Source organism: Cetorhinus maximus, chromosome 17 (genome assembly GCF_964194155.1).
Source record: "Cetorhinus maximus chromosome 17, sCetMax3.hap1.1, whole genome shotgun sequence".
In the NCBI taxonomy this organism is placed as follows: domain Eukaryota; kingdom Metazoa; phylum Chordata; class Chondrichthyes; order Lamniformes; family Cetorhinidae; genus Cetorhinus; species Cetorhinus maximus.
Genome location: NC_135895.1, coordinates 33,252,091 through 33,271,784, shown reverse-complemented (window position 1 = coordinate 33,271,784; position 19,694 = coordinate 33,252,091). Strand labels below are relative to the sequence as shown.

General features: G+C 39.5%; 1 protein-coding gene across 2 annotated transcripts in view; it reads right to left on the bottom strand.

Annotated features, from left to right (window-relative positions):
• Positions 1-19,694, bottom strand: part of eif2b3 (eukaryotic translation initiation factor 2B, subunit 3 gamma) — a 113,013-nt gene that overhangs the window by 66,990 nt on the left and 26,329 nt on the right. For both annotated transcript variants that reach the window (XM_078560949.1, XM_078560950.1), the window contains exon 5: positions 15,032-15,143. In XM_078560949.1, the coding sequence (XP_078417075.1) occupies positions 15,032-15,143 (112 nt within the window). The remainder of the gene's footprint in view (positions 1-15,031; positions 15,144-19,694) is intronic.

The window sequence follows — 19,694 nt, the reverse complement described above, 5'->3', positions numbered from 1 at the left end:
GCCACTACAATTTATTACTTAGTAAGGAAAAGTGTCAGGCGGCATGCAGAGCAGGGGAAGATGAAGAGGCCACAATAAAAGTTGACAGAAAGTGAGAGGCAGCAATTAGAGAAAAGGAAGATGAAGAGGCTAGAGCAAGAAGGTGAGGAGTTGGCAAAGAGCAACAGGATGCAAGAACCACCAATGCTGCAAGTAAGAGACCAAGACTCTTTAAGGAAGCTTTCATCAATCACCTTATCATAATTATGATTCAGACTCAGAATATGATATTGGCAGTAGATCAGAGTTATGTGAATATTATAGTGCAACAAAGTGGAAAAAAGAGCCACTTTCAATGTTTTGCACAGATGGTAAAGTACAATTGCCACCCTTTAGTGAACCACCTGACCCACTGAATATTTTTCTTACGGAAACAACAAAATCAAAACACTTCTTGGAAAAATAACGGAAAATATAACAGCTGACTAGGATCACCTAGAAATCTCTATTCTGGTTTAAAAAGGAAGAACTTCTAATTTGATCTACCATGAAATATCTAATGTTTCAAAAAAACACTGAAAATACAGACAGTGACACTGAACATGTACAGACTGATACCACAAATGTTGCCTTTGACACTGATGATAAAATATTCAGAGTATTAACAAACATTGAGGAACTAGGTGTAAATGTAGATTTTGATCTTGAGGATTTTGAGAATGACACAGAATGTAGAGAATGATTACTGGAAATCATATAGTAAAAACTGAAAATTTAATTAAACTGAAGTCAATCCAAGTAAAGTAAAATGAAAGTAAATTCATTGTGAAAAGAAATATTTTTTTTCAAATAATGTTTTTGAGTATAATAGTGTGAATCTGGGTATGTGTTTCATATTTGTGGGATCAAAATTGCTAATTAAAATAATTGTGTGAATTGTTGAATGAAATCTGTTGGATATATGAGATGCTTCAGATAAATTACTTCATAGAAACATTTTTGTGAGATGCTTTTCAGCTTTAATACCCATCTCATTAAGCCCATAATGCGAATGTCTCAGCTTATTACTTCATAAAGACAATTTCTTTCTGTTATTTTTAAAATCTTATTTTTAAACTTTCATTCCTTTTTCCCCCTGATATAGGACAGGTAGACTACCTTGTCAGAAACAAAAACACAAAAATACAAAAAAAACTCAGCAGGTCAGGCAGCATCTGCAGAGAGAAACAAAATTAACATTTCAGATCGGTCACCATTCGTCAGATCTGTTCTGAAGGCGGCTCACCAACCTGAAACATTAATTTTGCTTTTCTGGACCATCTTCTAGCTTATGGTTGTCCAACATACGGCCCACCAAAGGTTTCTATCTGGCCCGCCGACCAGTGTTCATAACACACTTAAGTACAAGTAGGTAGAGGTGACAGATTCTGTAAGGTGCTGCTTGTCCAATCACAGGCTGTTTCTCACCTGCGTTTGCAGTTAATAGGCTCACTAGTGCACTAGTGAATGCAGGAGAGGAACAGTCTATGATTGGATGAGCAGCAAGCGGTGGGAAGGTAAGAAGCATCAGCCAGAGTTTCCTGAGGACTGGAGCAGCAGTAATGATTCTGTGGGGGTGGGGAGGGGCTGCTACACTGGCAAATGAGGTGGGGGGGAGGTGAGGATGGGGAGAGGCAGCTACTGAGGGAGGAGAGGCAAGAAGGGAGTAGCTGTCTGCAAGGATGGGGGATGGGGCAAGGCTACACTGAGGGAGAGGTGTCAAGGGAGTGGCTGTCTGCAAGGAGTGGGGAATGGGGATGGGGCGAGGCTTCAGTGGGGGAGAGGCATCAAAGGAGCGCTGTCTGCGAGGAGCAGAGGGTTGAGGCAAGGCTAAAGTGGGGGTGAGGTGTTAGGGAGGAGGCTCCCACCACCCCATGGCCTGTCATGCACCCCCTGCCAATCTATGCCCCCTACCCATCATGGGCCCTTAGACCCTCCATGCGAACCTATGTCCCTCTACCCACTCCCAATTTATAGCCTCTATGCCAAATAAGTGAAACTCATGCTCCCATGCATCGTCCTTTTCCCTTACACCTACCATGCCAACTCACCCGGTATCCACCATGAGAAGACCTCAGGCAGGTCCCATGCTGAGATTAAATAAAATAAAGCTTTAAGTGCCTATTGCAGACTTAATTTCATAAAAACACTCACATTCATAAAAATCCCTTCACCACATTCCTTCAATTACATCCTTATAAAAACAAACATTTCATACAAGCACTTAATCTCTTATAAAAACACACATTGGAATTCATATTCCCACTTCAAAGAGTCTGTAACCACTTGGGAGCTGTTAATCAAACTGTGAAATGGAAGGCACCTTACTGTGATAATGGAAGGTTGTGAAATCAGTCGTGCATCACCAATCCAGTAATGGTAACCCTCAGGTTTATGTTAACAGACAGAGCGGAATAGCAATCAAAGATGTTTTCAAACACTTTTGATTTTTTTTCCAAAGATTTAAAGGGCAGGAGTTTTAAATGTTTTGGCTGTTGCTTCTGACAGTTGCCTTTGACAGTTCATTTTCACACTTGTCAGTTCCAATGAGCTTGTGAGCTTGACAGTTAATGAGTTTATGCACTTTTATGCACATTCATGCCTAATTTAACAATCCCAAGGAGCACCTCACCTCTCCCAAGGGGCATCTCCAACAGAGGTGTCACTGGACCATATCCAAGGGGGTATTCTATCTCTCCAAAGACTCCACAAAGTTCAGACCTGCTCCTACCAGGGCTAACTTGTGCATGTCATGTTTCCCACAACTGGAACATGAATGGAGGCACTGATTCAGGCTTCTGAAAACCAGTTTAAGCTAGCTAGCTAATTAACTAGATGCAGCTGCTCTCAGAGAGCAAACTTAACCTCTCATAAATTAATTTTTATGGGCAGCTGCCTCTTGAAAACACGCATGTGCAAATCCTAACCCAGTTCCATTCCTTCCCCCACAAAAATGGTAGGTGCTGCGTTCGGAGGTGGGGCTTCAGATTTTTAGCCTCTTCTGACATTTCTGCAGCGACGGAGAGATTCACTGTCATTCCGAAAATCCAGGCCAAAAATGTAAAACATTACTGGCCTTTTCTATGCTTTTATCTTCTTGCACTCGCAGCTTCAGGGAATTATGTATGCGAACACCTAGGTTTCTCTGCTCATCAATGCCTTGCAGCATCTTTGCAAGTTATATATACTCCCATTCTGTATTTTTCCCTCCCAAAATATTTCATCCCACATGTTTATATTCTGCCATTTGTTTGCTGAATGATGTAGGCCAAGTGGACCAAATGTCAGCAGGGGAACATTTGGGGGACAGTGATCACAGTATTTTAAATTAGCTATGGAAGCGGACATGGAGCAAGCCACAGTAAAAGTAGTTAATTTGGGGAGGGCCAATTTCAGTGGGGTAAGAATGGATCTGGCCCAGGTAGACAGGAATCAAGTATTGGCAGGCAAAACAATGATGGTAACCCATTATTCTGTTAAAGCGGAAGTAGTTCAGGTACAGTCAAGGTATATTCCCATGAAGGGGGCAGATAGGGCAATCAAAGCCAGAGTTACTTGGATGATGAAAGAGTTCAAGAGTAAGATGAAGCAGTAAAAGGCTGCATATGACAAGTGTCAGGTTTATGATACAAATGAGAACTAGGCTGAATATAAAAGTTTAGAGGGGAAGTGAAAAAAGAAATAAGAGAAAAAAAGGTAGAGTATGGGAAAAGACTAGCAGCTCACATAAAAGGAACTCCAAAAGTCTTCTATATGTGTATAAACAGTAAAAGGCTAGTAAAAGGAGGGGTGGGCAGGGAATATATGTGCACAAATTGTTGAAGGTGGCAGGGCAGGTTTTGAAAGTAATTAATAAAGCATTCAAGACCCTGGACTTTACAAAAATAAAGCACAAAAGCAAGGAAGTTATAGTGAACCTTTAGAAAACACTGATTTGGCTTCAAGAGGAGTATTGTATCCAATTCTGGGCATCACACTTTAGGAAGGATGTGAAGGACGTGGATGAGAGGGTGCAGAAAAAAATTTAAGTAAATAGTTCCAGGCATGAGGAACTTCTGTTATGTGAATAGATTGGAAAAGCTGAGGTTGTTCTCTTTAGAGGAGAGGAAGACAGGGCATTCAAAATCTTGAGGGGTCTGGTTAGACCAGGGAGAAAAGGGAGAAGGATCGAGAACCAGAGCATACTAATTTAAGGTGAATGGAAAAGAACCAAAGATGACATGAGGAAAAATATTTTTTTTAAAATGCAGTCTGTGGTTAGGGTCTGGAATGCACTGCCTGAGAGTGCGGTGGAGGCAGGTTCAATTGTGGCTTTTGAAAGGGAATTGGATAATTAGAAAAGATAAAAATTGATGGGCTATGGGGACAGGGCGCAGGAGGGTGACTAGCTGACTTGCAGGGAACCGGCATGAACAAGACAGGCCATATGGCTACCTTCTGTGCTGTGACTATTTTATGATTCAAATATGATATCCGTAAGTCTTCTATAGTCCAAAGATGTTCTCAGTTCTGCTCTCAATCTAAATATCAAGATGTACCGTATAGTGGACCTGTCTAATATTGCAACAAGATTAAGAAACCTAGAAAAAGTAAAAACAAAAGTGTATCACAGATGAATTAGAGCTAAAGTAATTAATGATGCACTACTGGAACTCTGAATAAGACAGATGCTATAATTTGTTCAGTTTGGAACCTCAAATTGAAGGACTTCCAATGAACAATAGCCCAGATGGAAAAATATATACACTGCTTCTATCTGTACCACAATTAATTCTTACCAAGATGATCTCCTGTTCTAGGCTACATCAGGGAAACGGGATGAGTTAGTTGTAACAGTCCCCATTTGATATTAATACTGCAGAATTAATGGAAGCCAAAGGCCTAACCAAGTACAATAAAACTAAAAAGAAAAAGTGACAGCTAAAGGCAAAAAAAAATAGACCCGCTTCGCTGTGAGAGAAAGGACTACAAAACTATTGCCACAAGTATTATACAGTGCTTATTCTTGTTCTGATGAAGCTTTCCATCTTATGGCCTGAATTTTCCCATTGGCGATTTGGGGGCGGGGCCTGCTTGCCGACAGGCAAATGACACGGAATGACGTCGGGAGGGACCCCCCGATGTCATCCCGGTCCCTTTAAATTTTTAGGAAGGCGGACGGACAGCGAAATCAGCTGTTCGCCCGCCGACCTGTCAATAGCCAATTGAGGCCATTGACAGGCTAATTAAGATAATTAAAGACCTGCCTGTCCAACCTGAAGGCTGGCGGGCAGGCCAGGAGCCCCAGCAGGCTTCTGATAATGCACGAAACCTCATCCACTGGCAGGATTCTAAAACCGTTTTTAAAAGGTGTAATAAACTTTATGTCCTTTTTATTAACATGTCCCATCTCGTGTGACATTGTCACATGAGGGGATCATGTTAGTAAATTTTTAATTTTTCTATTTTTAAAGTTTTTTGCAATCAGTAATCTCCCTGAGACAGTACTTTGTCTCAGGGAGCAGTGTGCTCTTTCGCACACATGCGTGAAAGAGCGCACTTTGACAGATGGGGAATCCCTCCCACCCCGCACACAAAGCGCATAGCGCTTCCTGTCGGGCAGGCCCGGGCCTTAATTGGCCCGCCCATTCAAAATGGCTGTCTGCCTGCTGCCGAGCCGGTGGGGCCCGCACGCCCACCAAGGGCAAAATTCTGCCCTATATCTTTTTTCAGACACTACCAGAGCTGCTATGTATTTCCAATTCCTTGTGATGTAATTATTTATTTCTGATTTGTGCAGTGTGCTATAATTCAGGGCACTGGACCATATTCTTCTTTGAATCAGGGATATTCTAATCTTTATATTAAAACTATTTTGTATACCAATTTTTAAAAAAAATCAATAAAAAGATCAAGGTGACGTGATGGTTTGCGGGTACAGTGCATCAGAGACAATTGGTTGACTGTGCACGCTAGCTCATAGTTCCCATATGGTGAGTTCCTTGATCTCAACCAGGCTGTCTGGGGCAGGGGTAATGAGCAGAAGTAATGCATTACCATGCACGAACAGCAACGCAAAATGCTTAACAGGCAATGTTGCTTAAGATCTGGGAATATTCTTGCTTGTAATCTCATTGAGGAATGCTAAGTGTTACAGATGGAACATGAAGGTGATGTTTGTATAAAATAGCACAAAAATTGATAAAGATAAACCCAAAACTGATCACCAGCCATGACATATCAATGCAATATAGTTCTCCCCAAAGGGCTACAGAACAAAGATAAACAGATTTGTTACTAATAAGTTTGACATTTTATTAATTTTAGTTAAAAGGATTGAAGCACAAGAAAGTCATAAGGAAAAAAGAATTGTCAGCTGGAAGGGAAAACTCTGCAGGTCTTTAAAGATTACGTAATTTTATACATACTCTGATGATTAACATGTGTACCATCAGGCATGTGGTATTCATGTTCCTCATAAACACTGATAACCTCTCCAGCAAAACCATCTATTTGATCTGAGCTTACCATGTAGCCATACTAAATTTTCTATTTGCATTTTAAAAAAATATAATTAATGGAAAGACATTAAAAAAACAAGCTTCATTATATATGTCAAAAAGGTGTGTTTTAGTTTTACTTTTTTCATTAGTAATAAGATGGGAATATAGTTTGCAAACAATGTGTGTGCTGCATACATGAATGAACCCCTTGATGTAGACAACTGTCAATCCATATTTGCTGCCTTTATTTTTAAGGAACAGACTATCGGGCCATTAAGTTCTGAGGTTATCACACTATCAAACTGAAATTACATGCACAATTGAAAAAGGCAGATCAGAATTTACTGTTGTTGGCAAACAAACAGCACCCACCGTTTGTTAAAATTTGCTTTTGCCCATTTAATTTCTGTCAACTTTTGCATGGCAAGTTGTTACAAGTGGGAAATGGGAAACAGTGCAGCATCTTGGATCTGCTTGGCATCTGTGTTTCTCCTTAACCAGGCTGTAGTATTGTTAATGAACAGTGCAGAGTTGGATGAATGTCAAACCAGATACAAAAAGTAAAATTAAAAGAGGGGAAAAAAATTGAATTAAGAAAAAGACAAAATGAAGAAGTTTAAAATAGCATTTTTAAAAATCTCCAATAACAATTAAAAACTGAAGGAATGAGAGCCCGCAATGGTAAAAATTAATTTTCGGTGTCAGAGATGTTGTTAGATAGTAATTCACACTTCTAATGCCATTATAAATGGTACGACTTAAATAGCTGAAGCCCTAATTTTCTATGGTGAGTTTAATTTCTATCTGTTGTGCAAGCATAGAAACTTCATACCATTCAATGGATTTGAATTGAGAGTCAGACAGCAAGATGCTGTTTTTGGGAAGCTACTGACAGAATAGCACACCTTGGAAAGAAAGTCTAGATATTTTGGTTTAACCATGCATTTAGCCCTGTCAAAAGTTGCTGTACAATCTTCCCATTAATAACGGCAGTGCTGTGAGCCTCGACATTATTTTGGCAGTAAATTCTCATACGCAGAAAGCTGATTAAGAGACATAGATAAGCTGGATGTCACCTCACAGTTAGCCTTTCCAATTGTGTATAGTGTATTAACCCTTTCCAATTGCCAGCTCTGTTCTCTCTTTATTTCTACATGTAACATATATTGATCTTACAGCACATCTTGAGACTCTGCAGGACATCCAGCAGTGTATAATTTTTTATAAAAGATACTTAACTTTCTTTAATGAATTGCCATACTAAGATTAGTTTCAAAATAATGAAGACATTATAGGATCTAAAGGTAAGTAATAAAAGGGCTTTTCATTCTTATAAACATAAAAACAAATTTTAACAAATTTAAAAATTCTTTCAAGACCGTCTTAAGCATGTATTAAATGCAATGATTTTTTTTTGAGACAGGCATAGCTGGCAACATGGGGGCCCAGCTTTGGTCCATAGCCCTTGATATCCTTAGCTAACAAATATTTATCAATCTCAGTCTTGAAGATTTCAACTGACCCAGTATTCAGACTATTGGCAGACCTCAACCTTTATAAATGAAATAGCGCTTCTTCAATTCACTCTTAAATGGCTCAGCTCTAATTTTAACATTATGCACACTTGTTCTGGATTTCTCACAAAGAGAGTTTCTCAGTATCCACCTTATTGAATTCCTTTATAATTTAAAACGCCTCTATGTTGGCAAAGTGAGATGAAGCATAAACACCGGCAATAACCTGTTAGGTCGAATGGCTTATTTCTGTACTGCAAAGTTCTAATTAATTCTACATAAATACTGCAATGAGATCACCTCCAACCATCCCAACTCAAGAGAATAGCCTTTTTCTTTTATATCTGTCCGATGGTTTGGTGTCCAAAATTGGATGTAGTACTCCAGATGGGGACTGGCTAAGGCTCTGTACAACTGAAGCATCACTCCTAACTTTTCAGTTCTGATGTGTTTGACATAAATGCCAACATCCCATTAGCCTTTTTTATTTACTTTTTGTACCTGTGCACTCGCTTTGTGATTCATGTACATTAACACCTAAATCCCTTTACTCTTCCACAGTCCCTAGTCTCCCACTATTAAAGACAGCATTTCCCTTTACCTTTCTTGGATCTCATACTTTCCCACATTGAAATCTGTCTGCGATAGTTCAGCTCATTCATTGTGTAACTTTCTGCTCCCAACACAACAACTTAGCATGTCTTCTAACTTGGTACCATCTGCAAATTTAGATATATGACTTTCTATTCCATTGTCCAAATCATTCACGAATATAATGAAAAGCTGAGACCCCAGTACAAATCCTTTGAGGAACGCCACTTGTCACATCATGAGTGCATTCTCTTCATCTCTACTCTATGGGCAGAATACTGCTGTCAGTGTGCGGGAGCGGGCCCGATACGCCGACGCGCAAAATGACACGAGATGATGTCAAGCGTGCGTCCCAATGTTATTGCACGCCATTTTGATATTGCGTTCAGTGGGCGCGCACCAGAGGCAGCTGCGCACCCACCGAACTTCAATGGCCTATTAAGGCCATTAAGAAAGCAATTTACTTTATTAACAACGCTGCCTGTCCAACCTTAAGTTTTTCCAGGAAACCTCATCTACGGGCAGGATGAGGTTTCCTGAAGGTTTTATAAAATTAATAAATTTTGTCAACTTCACAAACATGTTCCAGCTCATGTGACACTGTCACATCAGGGGACATGTTTAAATAATTTTTTACTTTATTTTTAAAAAGCTTTTATTATCCACTTAATCTCCCTGAGGCATGTGCATGCGCGCGAAAGAGCGCGAGTCCCGACTCCCTCCCCCCCCCCCACTGCCCACGTAAAATGGTGGTGCTCAGCCGATCGCGGGCGGCGATCAGCTCTGCGCCCGCCCCTGCCCGCTCCCGCCCAGCCCGCCCGTCACAGGTAAGATTCGACCCTAAGTTTCCTGCCTCCCAACTAATTGCCAAACCATGTAAGAAGGTTATCTCCAATTCATGTGCTCTCATTTTCACTACTAATCTCTTGTGCTGAATCTTATCATCAATTACCTTCTGGAAGTCCATGTAGACAACATCCATTGAGCAGCCCCTCTCTTATCCACCATGCTATTAACATTCTCAAAAAGTTCAACTGTATTAGTCAGACACAAAGTCTTCCACAAATCCATGCTGATTCTCTCTGTTCAACTATTACTTATCCTACCATTCTTGTCACTCTAGTCTCCAATAATAGTTTAACATTAATTGTGAGCAAGTTATTTAATCTAGCAGGTTGATGGTCACCCGATTTCTCTCTCCCTTCCTTCTTAAATAACGACGGTAATCCCAATTTTCCAACTCAAAAGCACAACTCCTGAATCTAGTGTGCTTAGGAAAATGACAACTAATGGAGCTGTAATTTCCTCACCTCTGTTTTAATACCATGAGATGGAAACTATTAGGTCCTGGAGACTCATCTATCTTAAATCCCAATATTTTTTCTATGACTATTTTTTAAAAACTTATATTTAATCCACTAAATGCCTCCCCTTGACTTATTTTTCAGTTCTCTTGTTTTACTGGTATTCTGTCCTCTTCCTCCACTGTGAAAATGGATACAAAGTAGTCACTTAATGCCTTCTTCTTATTTCTCATAGTATCACCTGTAACAGTCTTTAATGATTCAAATGCACCTTTACCACTATCTTTCTCTTAATATATTTGTAAACATTTTTACTGCTAGCTTTGTTATCTCTTGCAATTTTTTTCTCATATTTTCAATTTTGCACTTTATTAATTTCTTTACATCATATTTTTTATAGCTCTCCCAGTCTACTGTATTCCCACTTCTCCTTGTACGTGGGAAAGTTTTTTTAAGCTTGATGATGTACATTGCCTCATTTGTTGACCACGATTGTTTAACTACACAGCACAGCCTACTTGTATTGTAATGTAGCAAAGAGTTATTTGAATGTTTCCACTGTTTATCTATTAACAGTTCAATCAAGTTTACTGTTTATTTCTCATCCCATCAAAGTCTGCCTCATTTAAATTTAAAACTTTGTTTAACTAATTTTATCTGGTATGGGCATGATGAGTTGAATGGTCTCCTTACTTGATTAAATTTTCTATGATTTCTATGATTTGCCTTGCTCTCCCTCAACTCAAATGTTGAATTTCATCATACTACTGTCACTGTTTGCAAGATGCTGCCTTTCCATAGATTGTTAGCTAATTCTGGTTTGTTACTCATTGCCTCATTTGGCTTGTTCCCTTGTCAGTTCAAAAGCACAACCCTTGCATACATTCTAGAGTTTCATTGCCTTTACTAATAAGCTGTTCTGCTTCTCCCATCTATGTTAAAATTAAAATCTCCCATTAAAATCACTTTGTTTCCAGTACATGCTTTACTGATCTCTATATTTCCCACCCCTCCACTACATCACTATTAGAAGGCCTGTGGACAACTCCTACCAAAATCTTTCAACCATTTCTGTTCCTTAAAGGTTTATTGCAGTGACAGAAGTAGGAACATAGGAACAGGAATAGGCCATTCAGTCCATTGAGCCTGCTCCGCCATTCAATATGATCATGGCTGATCATCCACTTCAATGCCTTTTCCTTCCACTATCCCCATATTCCTTTATGTCATTGGTATTTAGAAATCTGTCAATCGCTACTTTAAACATACTCAATAACTGAGCTTCCACAGCCCTCTGGGGTAGAGAATTCCAAAAATTCACAACCCTCCGAGTAAAAAAAATTCTCCTCATCTCACCTAAGTGGTTTCCCTTTTATTTTGAAATTGTGTTCCCTGGTTCTAGTAGGCAGCAAATCACGCTCCTACTGCCACAGGAAAGTTCATCTTTTGCATGGTTACACACAAGCACATTGAGAACTTTTAAACTCAGCTGGGCACGACACTTGAGTTATACTCTTGTATAGTGCCGAATTATAGTATTGTGAGATAGTCTCCCCAAAGTGGTCTCGCCCCACCGTATTTTGAAGTCAGTTTAGAATCTGATTCGAAAGCTACGCTACTAATTTTGTGTGGTTGGAAAAATAATAACCTCAAATTATTTAAAATGGGCTTATTCTTTTGCTTGTGAGCAAGTTTGTTTAAGTAGGGAGGATGACACCATGGTGGGCTTGAAAACAAGGTTAAAATTAAAGCAGTGGAGTTTGGAAAGCAGAGAGAAACAGGGCACATACAATCTAATTTGACTTTGACAAGTATGGGGGCTTGGTTAGCTCAGTTGGCTAAATGGCTAGTGTGTGAATTAGATTAATGCTAATAGCATGGGGTTCAATCCCCGTTCTGACTGCCCTACCTACGCCCTACCTGTGGTTAAATAAAGGCACTTTGCCATGGTTTGGCAAATAAATGCCAAGGACTTGCTTTTGGACACAGAATTCAAGAAGAAGACTACAGTATACAGGAGCGGAGACGCGAGAAAGACATTCAATCCTTGACTTGTTGAAGGCTTTGATTTGGATTACAGTGGCTGTGTAGGAAAGATGAAGCTAAGTGAGTATGTTCCAGAAACAGTAAAGTACATTATTTGCACATGAGCAGGTCAAACCAGATACTAAGTTTGAGGATCATTTGATCCAGCCAACATGAACAATTAGAGATGTCAATGGAAGGCACCTAGCTGATATTTGTGTTGTTGATACTAAACTTGCAGATATAGCAAGTTGATATGTTAATTTGATTCGACATGATGGCAGACTCTCAGTACATTAACAGCTTTGCAGCCAGTGGTGGAGGCAGAGAGGTAGAGTTGGGAAGTTTAGAATTAGTGTAACCACGTGCCTGTGGGTGATGTAACTGAAGGGTAGCATTAAGCTGGTAAAAAGGAGGGAACTGTGGCACAATGCACCCTCAAATCAACAGCAAAAATGCTGAAAATCTGTGGTGTACCATCCATATAACCCATGTTAAAACCTTACGGTATTCACATACTCAGAGATCTTAAGATAGGCTAAAATCCAGTCACTGTGCTCAATAGCATTACCTCCTAAAGCACTCAATCATAACCAATACCTTGTTCTAGATAACAATCTAGTTAACAAAATTGGAGGCTTCCACACAGCAATACTGATACATTAAAATGACCAAACCTGAAAATCTAACCTAATATTGTATGTCACGTCAAGAACCCTCATGACAGAACCATACAAAGTTGGGATAAGCAGCAAAATGTATGCTGTTATCACAGTAAATACATGCAACCATGGAGGAAAGAGCTTCACGGATCAGCATTTGCATATCTACACTTGAGTTCTTGGGCACTAGGGGTTAGAAAGTTGGATAACAAAATAGCTACAATAAGCCTCTGAGCAGCAATTCAGGATTGAATGGTTAATGGTCAGATAAATTGTTTCTTTTTTTGAGGCTCAATACTAACAGGTGAGCCTTGACGGAAAAAGTAGGCAGCAGGAAACTCGAGACATTTCTCATTCTCTACACAGAAGTTGGAAGCAAGAAAGACAGCACATGGAGAAAGAACCAATGCTACAGCCTTTAACATTTGGACTTCCAGTAAGAATTGGTCTGTTCTGAACCCAATCACTTGCACTTATGAGCCCAGGTAGGTTAACCTGGGGTGATGAGGAATTGACATAGCGTGACTTACAACTCACACAGAAGCTAGGAGTTGAGGTATTCGAGGCAAAGCATGATGAAGCAGAAGAAAAATTTACAGGGTCATGGAGAACAGGTGAGGGAGTGACATAGGTTTATTGCTCTTGCAGAGGCGGCAGAGACACGGCGGGCCAAATGACTTCCTTCTGTGCTGTAACCATGCTATCAATCCATGTGCTTGGAGATTTAAAATATCTAAGACCTTGGCTGAAGAGCATATGGACCTCAGGGACCATACCATGAAAAGGTAAATGCATGCAGAGCATCTGAGCCAGATGAAGCTACTGCAAACACTCTCCAAAGATGTGACAGTTGTCAGGATAGCAGCAGAATCCAATATCATACTTAAGGTAAAATCGGAAGAGGGTTTCATTACAATGTAGAGCACCCTAGAACAAATAGCAGCTCAGTGAATTGTGCGCACATCCCACAGATACTTCCTGACACATACCTCAATGAACATATCTTCTGGGACAAAAAATTTTGGTAGTTCGGTACCGTAGTAAAATATTTTACTGGACCAGTAATCCAGAGGGTTGGACTAATAACTAGAAAATGTAGAGTTTAAATTCAGAAAATTTGATTTTAGCTTAAAAGATCTAGAAATAAAAAGCTGGTATCAATAAAAGGGTTCACAAAGCTATCAGGTTGTCACAAAAACTCAACAGGTTCACTAATGACCTCTAGATAAGGAAACCTACTGTTCGTATCAATATGGTTAACTCTTAAGTGACCTCTGACCTAGTACGCTGTTACTTACTGACAGCAACTGAACCATGTTTTTGCACCTTTTGACAACAGCATGAAAGATAAGTGGTTACTTGTTCATCATTCTTGAATGGTACCGTGAGGCTGTTAAGTGTCAGAACTATCGCTCCAAAGCCAAAGCTATCTTGCATTCAAAGTAATAATCCAGCAAAAATGATAAATTATTTTGTCCGTTTTTTTAAAAAAAACTTGTGTATATATTCTATATATTAAAACATAAATATTTGTAGCTTAGTAGGATGTGGATCCTCCATAACTGCCTTTAATAAAAATAATATATGGGCAGATATATGGCCAATATTATTCCACCTGGAAAAGCAAACATGTACCTCTGAAAACACTATGACAGTTTTTTTGCTCTTTAAAACCTGTGAATGAACTAGTTTATAAAAAGCTTGTAAAAATATGGATGGTCATGCATGGATTTAGGGGAACAAAGCTGTATTCAGGCTGGCACTGCTGACCCACACTACTCATTTGTAAATGCTATTCTTCATTCACAATGCACCTAGCCTGCCAGAGAAGGATATTAACGAAGCAATGTCAGAAAAGGGTACCACCAATAGTTTAGTTATGGGAACAAAACTTATTTGAGACAACTTCCCTGATACTCAACTGGTCAATATTGCTCCATCTGACAGAATGAAAATGATGAACTGTCAATAAATCTATCCTGCTTCACAAAGCAGTCTCTCTGCCCAGAGACAGGCAGCAGGACTTCAGCAAGAAATTCAATCTAATAAACCCACCTATTGACCTGAAGATATTAAATAACAAAATACAGTGTGCATCAGATATCAGTTCCCCATTTAGAGACTTCTTGCTCTCAGTCACACAATTGGGGCAGAAGAGAGGAGGAAGAAATGCTAAGTATTCTGGAACTAATTTTTGTATCATAGAACTACTAGCCATAGAACTATGTTGCTTAATGGGATGTGATCGAGTCATTAAGAGATTTATGTAGAATTACAATTTCCCAAATGGAAGAAATCAAAACATTTCTTGCCTGCACATAACAGTCTCCAGACAAGTCACACTTCTTATTGCTCTTTAAGTTTACATTTATTTGAACCTATTAGTACTTGGTTTGGAGAAACAAAGAAAGGGAATAGAAAAAGTAATTACTCACTTCTGCATCAAGGACTTCCTAATGACAAGCTCATCATCCAAGTCAGCTTCATTAGCCATGAAAAGTAGACGTTTGCACGTGTCATCAACTCCGACAAAGTCCCTTTGTTCAGCTGCACACATCAACCAAAAAAATTATTAAAAACTTGTCATTTCAGCCATGTCAATCAAGACTTCTAGGTGATACAGAGACTTTAGAAATGGTTCAGATGAGGGCTAGAAGAATGATTCCCAGCTTTAACAACCCTTGTTACTCAGATAGGCTTAAAAAACTGGGTATATTCACATTAGAAAAGTGTAAATTTCAGGGTGATCTGATAGAAGTTTAAAATAGTTAAAAGACTAGATTGTGTTCCTAGTGATAGATTATTTAATATGGGAAAGTCCAGAGGTCAGGCGTATAAGTTTCGCAAAAGTAGGGCTAGGTTAGAAGTTAAGCAGTTCTTTTCTCAGAGGGCTGTAGATCTACAGAACAAATTTTCAGCTCATATGGTGAATGATGACTCTCTAAATAATACAAGGTAATATATAATGGTCAATGCAGGCTCCTGGGCTAGCTTCGATCACCTAGGCAGGTCAGAGACAAATATACCAGATGTTTTTCCTGGCCTAATTATCCTTAGGTTTTTAAGTATGTTTTTGCCTCTCCCAAGAGATTATGTGGTATCACAACTGTGTGGAACAGGCTTGATGGATCATATGGTCTTTTCCTGTCCATTATTTTCTTACGCTCCAAGAATAAAAAGTGAAGTCATCCAAATTAATGCATTCAAGTGATATAAAGGGAGATTTCTACACAAATATTGATGTGTGCTATAAAACAATTGATTAGCAATTTACAGGTATTTTATGTTCTATGTCATGCAACAGAGACATCATGAGTGTGAACTGTGGGCAGTACTCCTTATTCCTGTAAGAAAGTAATCTGATCCTCAACTGGGATTTTCAGACTGGAACAAGGGGGGGCTCAAGAACAGCAGTAAAAGTAAACGCCTCCGTTATAATTTTAGAAATATAACACATATGGAACATATAAACAGTAATCTTGAGAGGCTCCGCTTCCAGATGGAGCTGCAATAGAATGGTCCAATTTAGGGCTATAACTGTATTGGATCAATTCTACCAAAGACCAAGAGCCAGGTTTATTACTTAAAAGGGTTACTTTCATAAAATAAAGGAACAATGTAACCAAATTGATTGGAATAGAATTCAGATTAGATTCAGTAGAAGACATTGGAACAACTTTAAAGGCAGAATGCTAAACATTCAGATAAACATATAACTAAAAGCAAGCCCTTTGTGTGGTCCTAAATAGGTAGATAAACGAGAATAAAAATGACCTACAGATTCTGTAGGAAGCAGATTAGAAGCAAAGCATGTTCAAGTGCAGCAAGACCTGCACAATATCCAGGCTTGGGCTGACAAGTGCAAGTAACATTGGCACCACACAAGTGCTGGGCAATGGCCATCTCCAACAAGAGAATCTAACAATCGCCCTTTGACATTCAATGGCATTACCATCGCTGAATCCCCCACTATCAACATCCTGGAGCTTACCATTGACCAGAAACTGAACGGGACTAGCCATATAAATACTGTGGCTACAAGAGCAGGTCAGAGGCTAGGAATCTTGCAGCAAATAACTCACCTCCTGACTCCCAAAAGCCTGTCCACCATCTACAAGGTACAAGTGAGGAGTGTGATGAAATACTCTCCACTTGCCTGGATGAGGCAGCTCCAACAACAGTCAAGAAGCTTAATACCATCCAGGACAAAGCAGCCCGCTTGATTGGCACCGCATCCATAACATTCACTCCCCCCACCACCGACGAACAGTGGCAGCAGTGTGTACTATCTACAAGATGCACTGCATAAACTCACCAAGGCTCCTTAGGTAACACCTTCCAAACCCACAACCGCTACCATCTAGAAGGACAAGGGCAGCAGACACATGGGAACACCACCACCTGGAAATTCCACTCACCATTGGGCAGAACAATGGCAGCTTAGTTTAATGCAGGCAAATGTAAAGTGCTAAACTTTGGAAGGATAAATGGGTAGCACACATACTTAATGGTGTTGAAATAGCCATGCACAAAGTTGAAGAATCCCTATAAGTCTCAGTTAACTCAGCACTCAGAATGTCTAATCAATAGAGCAGAAAAAAACAAGGCCAATGGAAAGTTGAACTATACAGCCAAAACAATGGAGCTGAATTATAGGAAGTTGTGATAAACTTGAACAATGCTCTGATTAGGCCACTCCATAACAAGTACATCCAGTTCAGGTCACCTAGACATCAAGACACTCGAACATCAGGGTCAGTTCAGGAAAAATCTACATGGTTGAGATCCACTCTTAGAGGTTTTACTCAAATAGAAAGCTTGTGCTCTTCAGCCTTGAAAGAATACATCTGAAAGGTGAGCATGTAAGTATATAAGATTGTAACAGCTTAGAAAAAGCAAATCTGGAAATTACTTTAAATTAACAGGTACAAGCTAGGAAAAGATACTAGCCATTTTCTTTACACAAAGTGATCAACACATGTAATTAGCTCGCAGAAGCAATATCAGAAACAAAAACCCTGAAATCATTTATAAACCAATTGGGTGTTATAATGCAGGACTTTAACATCTCTGAATTGAAAAGTGGAGATGAGCCAAATGGCCTGCCTCATCCATAATTGTCAGCCTTTGCTCACTGGTAACACTCTCAGCTCTGAATCAGTAGGTCCTAAGTTCAAGTTCCAGTGCATAGACTAGAACATATAATCTAAGGTGACACTTCAATGCAGTACTGAGGGAGTGTTGTACTGTTGGAAGTGACATCTTTCAGATGAGACATTAAACCGAGGCTCCATTTACCTTCCGATGGATGTAAAAGATCTCATGGCACTACTTGGGAGAGCAGAGGAGTTCTCCCAGTTCCCTGGTAAGCATTATCCAACAACATCACCAAAATTGATTATCTGGTCAATTATCTCACTGCTGTTTGTTGGACCTTGCAGTATGCAAACTGACTGTGCATTTGACGACATTACATTAGTGATTCTGAATTTGAACACATAGCAGCTGTTTCTTGCTGCTATGACACAAGTGGTATTTTCCACTAACAGGGTGCTACCGTAAGTTCAAAAACATGTTATGCCTACCACACAATTGAGCAACATAGTGTATTAATCTTAATGCCTGTACAATGCCAGGTACGTAGGCCATGCTTCCCAGCGATTAGCTGATCAAATCAAACACGTTCCTCCTGTTTGTAATAGTCAGAGGACAGGTCATACTCAACCAGTCCGCGCTTGCAAAACCCAAAAGAAAACGTCTAGCATCACAAGTGATTCTGCAATTGGGCAGCACTTGCTGAACAATCCTGGGAACACTAATAGCTACACGAACAACCAATTTAAGATCATCTTTCATCCTCACAATTTGGCTCATTTATGCTTGCTAGAAGCAAAATACATTCATATGCAGGAGCCCATTCTCTCCAAACAAATGGAATAATGTTCGAGCCTTGCACCTTTTTTGAATCACCTGGAAGCAATATAGTTCCCCGTTGCTTTCTCTATGGCAAAACCTTAGCCAGAGTCGACATGTCAACCAATCAGCACTCCTTCTCTCCTGTAGTTTAAATTGTTGTGATTATTTAAAATTTGGCATTCTTGCGTCTGTCCTGATGAGTGCAAGACGGAAAGCTTCAGCAACATGTCTCCCTTTTCAACAGTATTAGTGACTTGGTTCCAAAAGTGCTTCATTAACAGCAAAATAGTTTTGAGGTCATGGAAGGCATTAAATAGGAAGCTCTTTTTACTATTTTTCTGGAGACATCTTTTTGGGGCATATTAAAGCAGATGCAATTAATAAGAAAACAATTTGAGGGATTAAATTTAGAGTGCATCATGCATATTTAAGATATTGGCTTAGGTATAATTTTTCTACAGTGCATTGATCTCAATATGCTAAATAAACCTGGCGACAACGTTGTACAATGTTACTATCCAGTCATCAGCTCAAATTGAGAGATCTGTAACCACTGGTATTTCACACCAGTCTAAGATAGTCAAAATCTTCTCCTCTGACACAGCTCACACCATAGGACAACAGCTGTAATTGTGCTACTAAGTGATTTTACACAACTTGTAGTGAATACAAAATTTTCATGCATGTACAATTATACTTAATAAAATTAGTGACAACACCATGTTTTATTTGAATATGCTGATATGGATAGTACATTTTGATATTGACATCTTTCATTGCAATTTAATTGTTTTAAAGCCTTCTTGGCTTTCTAAATAACAAATTAAATGATACCGATTCTCTATAACACACACAATAATCTCTGATGTAATCGAAACAGGCAGGACATGAAATCAGGGCTCCATACTTTTTGCAGGACCCTGGTGCAATTTTGGCATCCCACTGGCTGGAGTGTTGAGCAACCAAACAAGCCAGCCTTAAAAAGGACTGCTGCAGGCTGCTCCAGAAACAGCAAGCAAAAATTGCTGTTGCAATGATCTTTACTGGGCCACAAGGAGCACAGAATGAATGAATCTTCCCAACTGTTGTCAGTCCCTTTGTTTTCAATTAGCCACAACCCATCCTTGTCCACCTGGATTGTCACTCTTTCCAAACCCCCCCATCTTTCTGATGTATCACTTC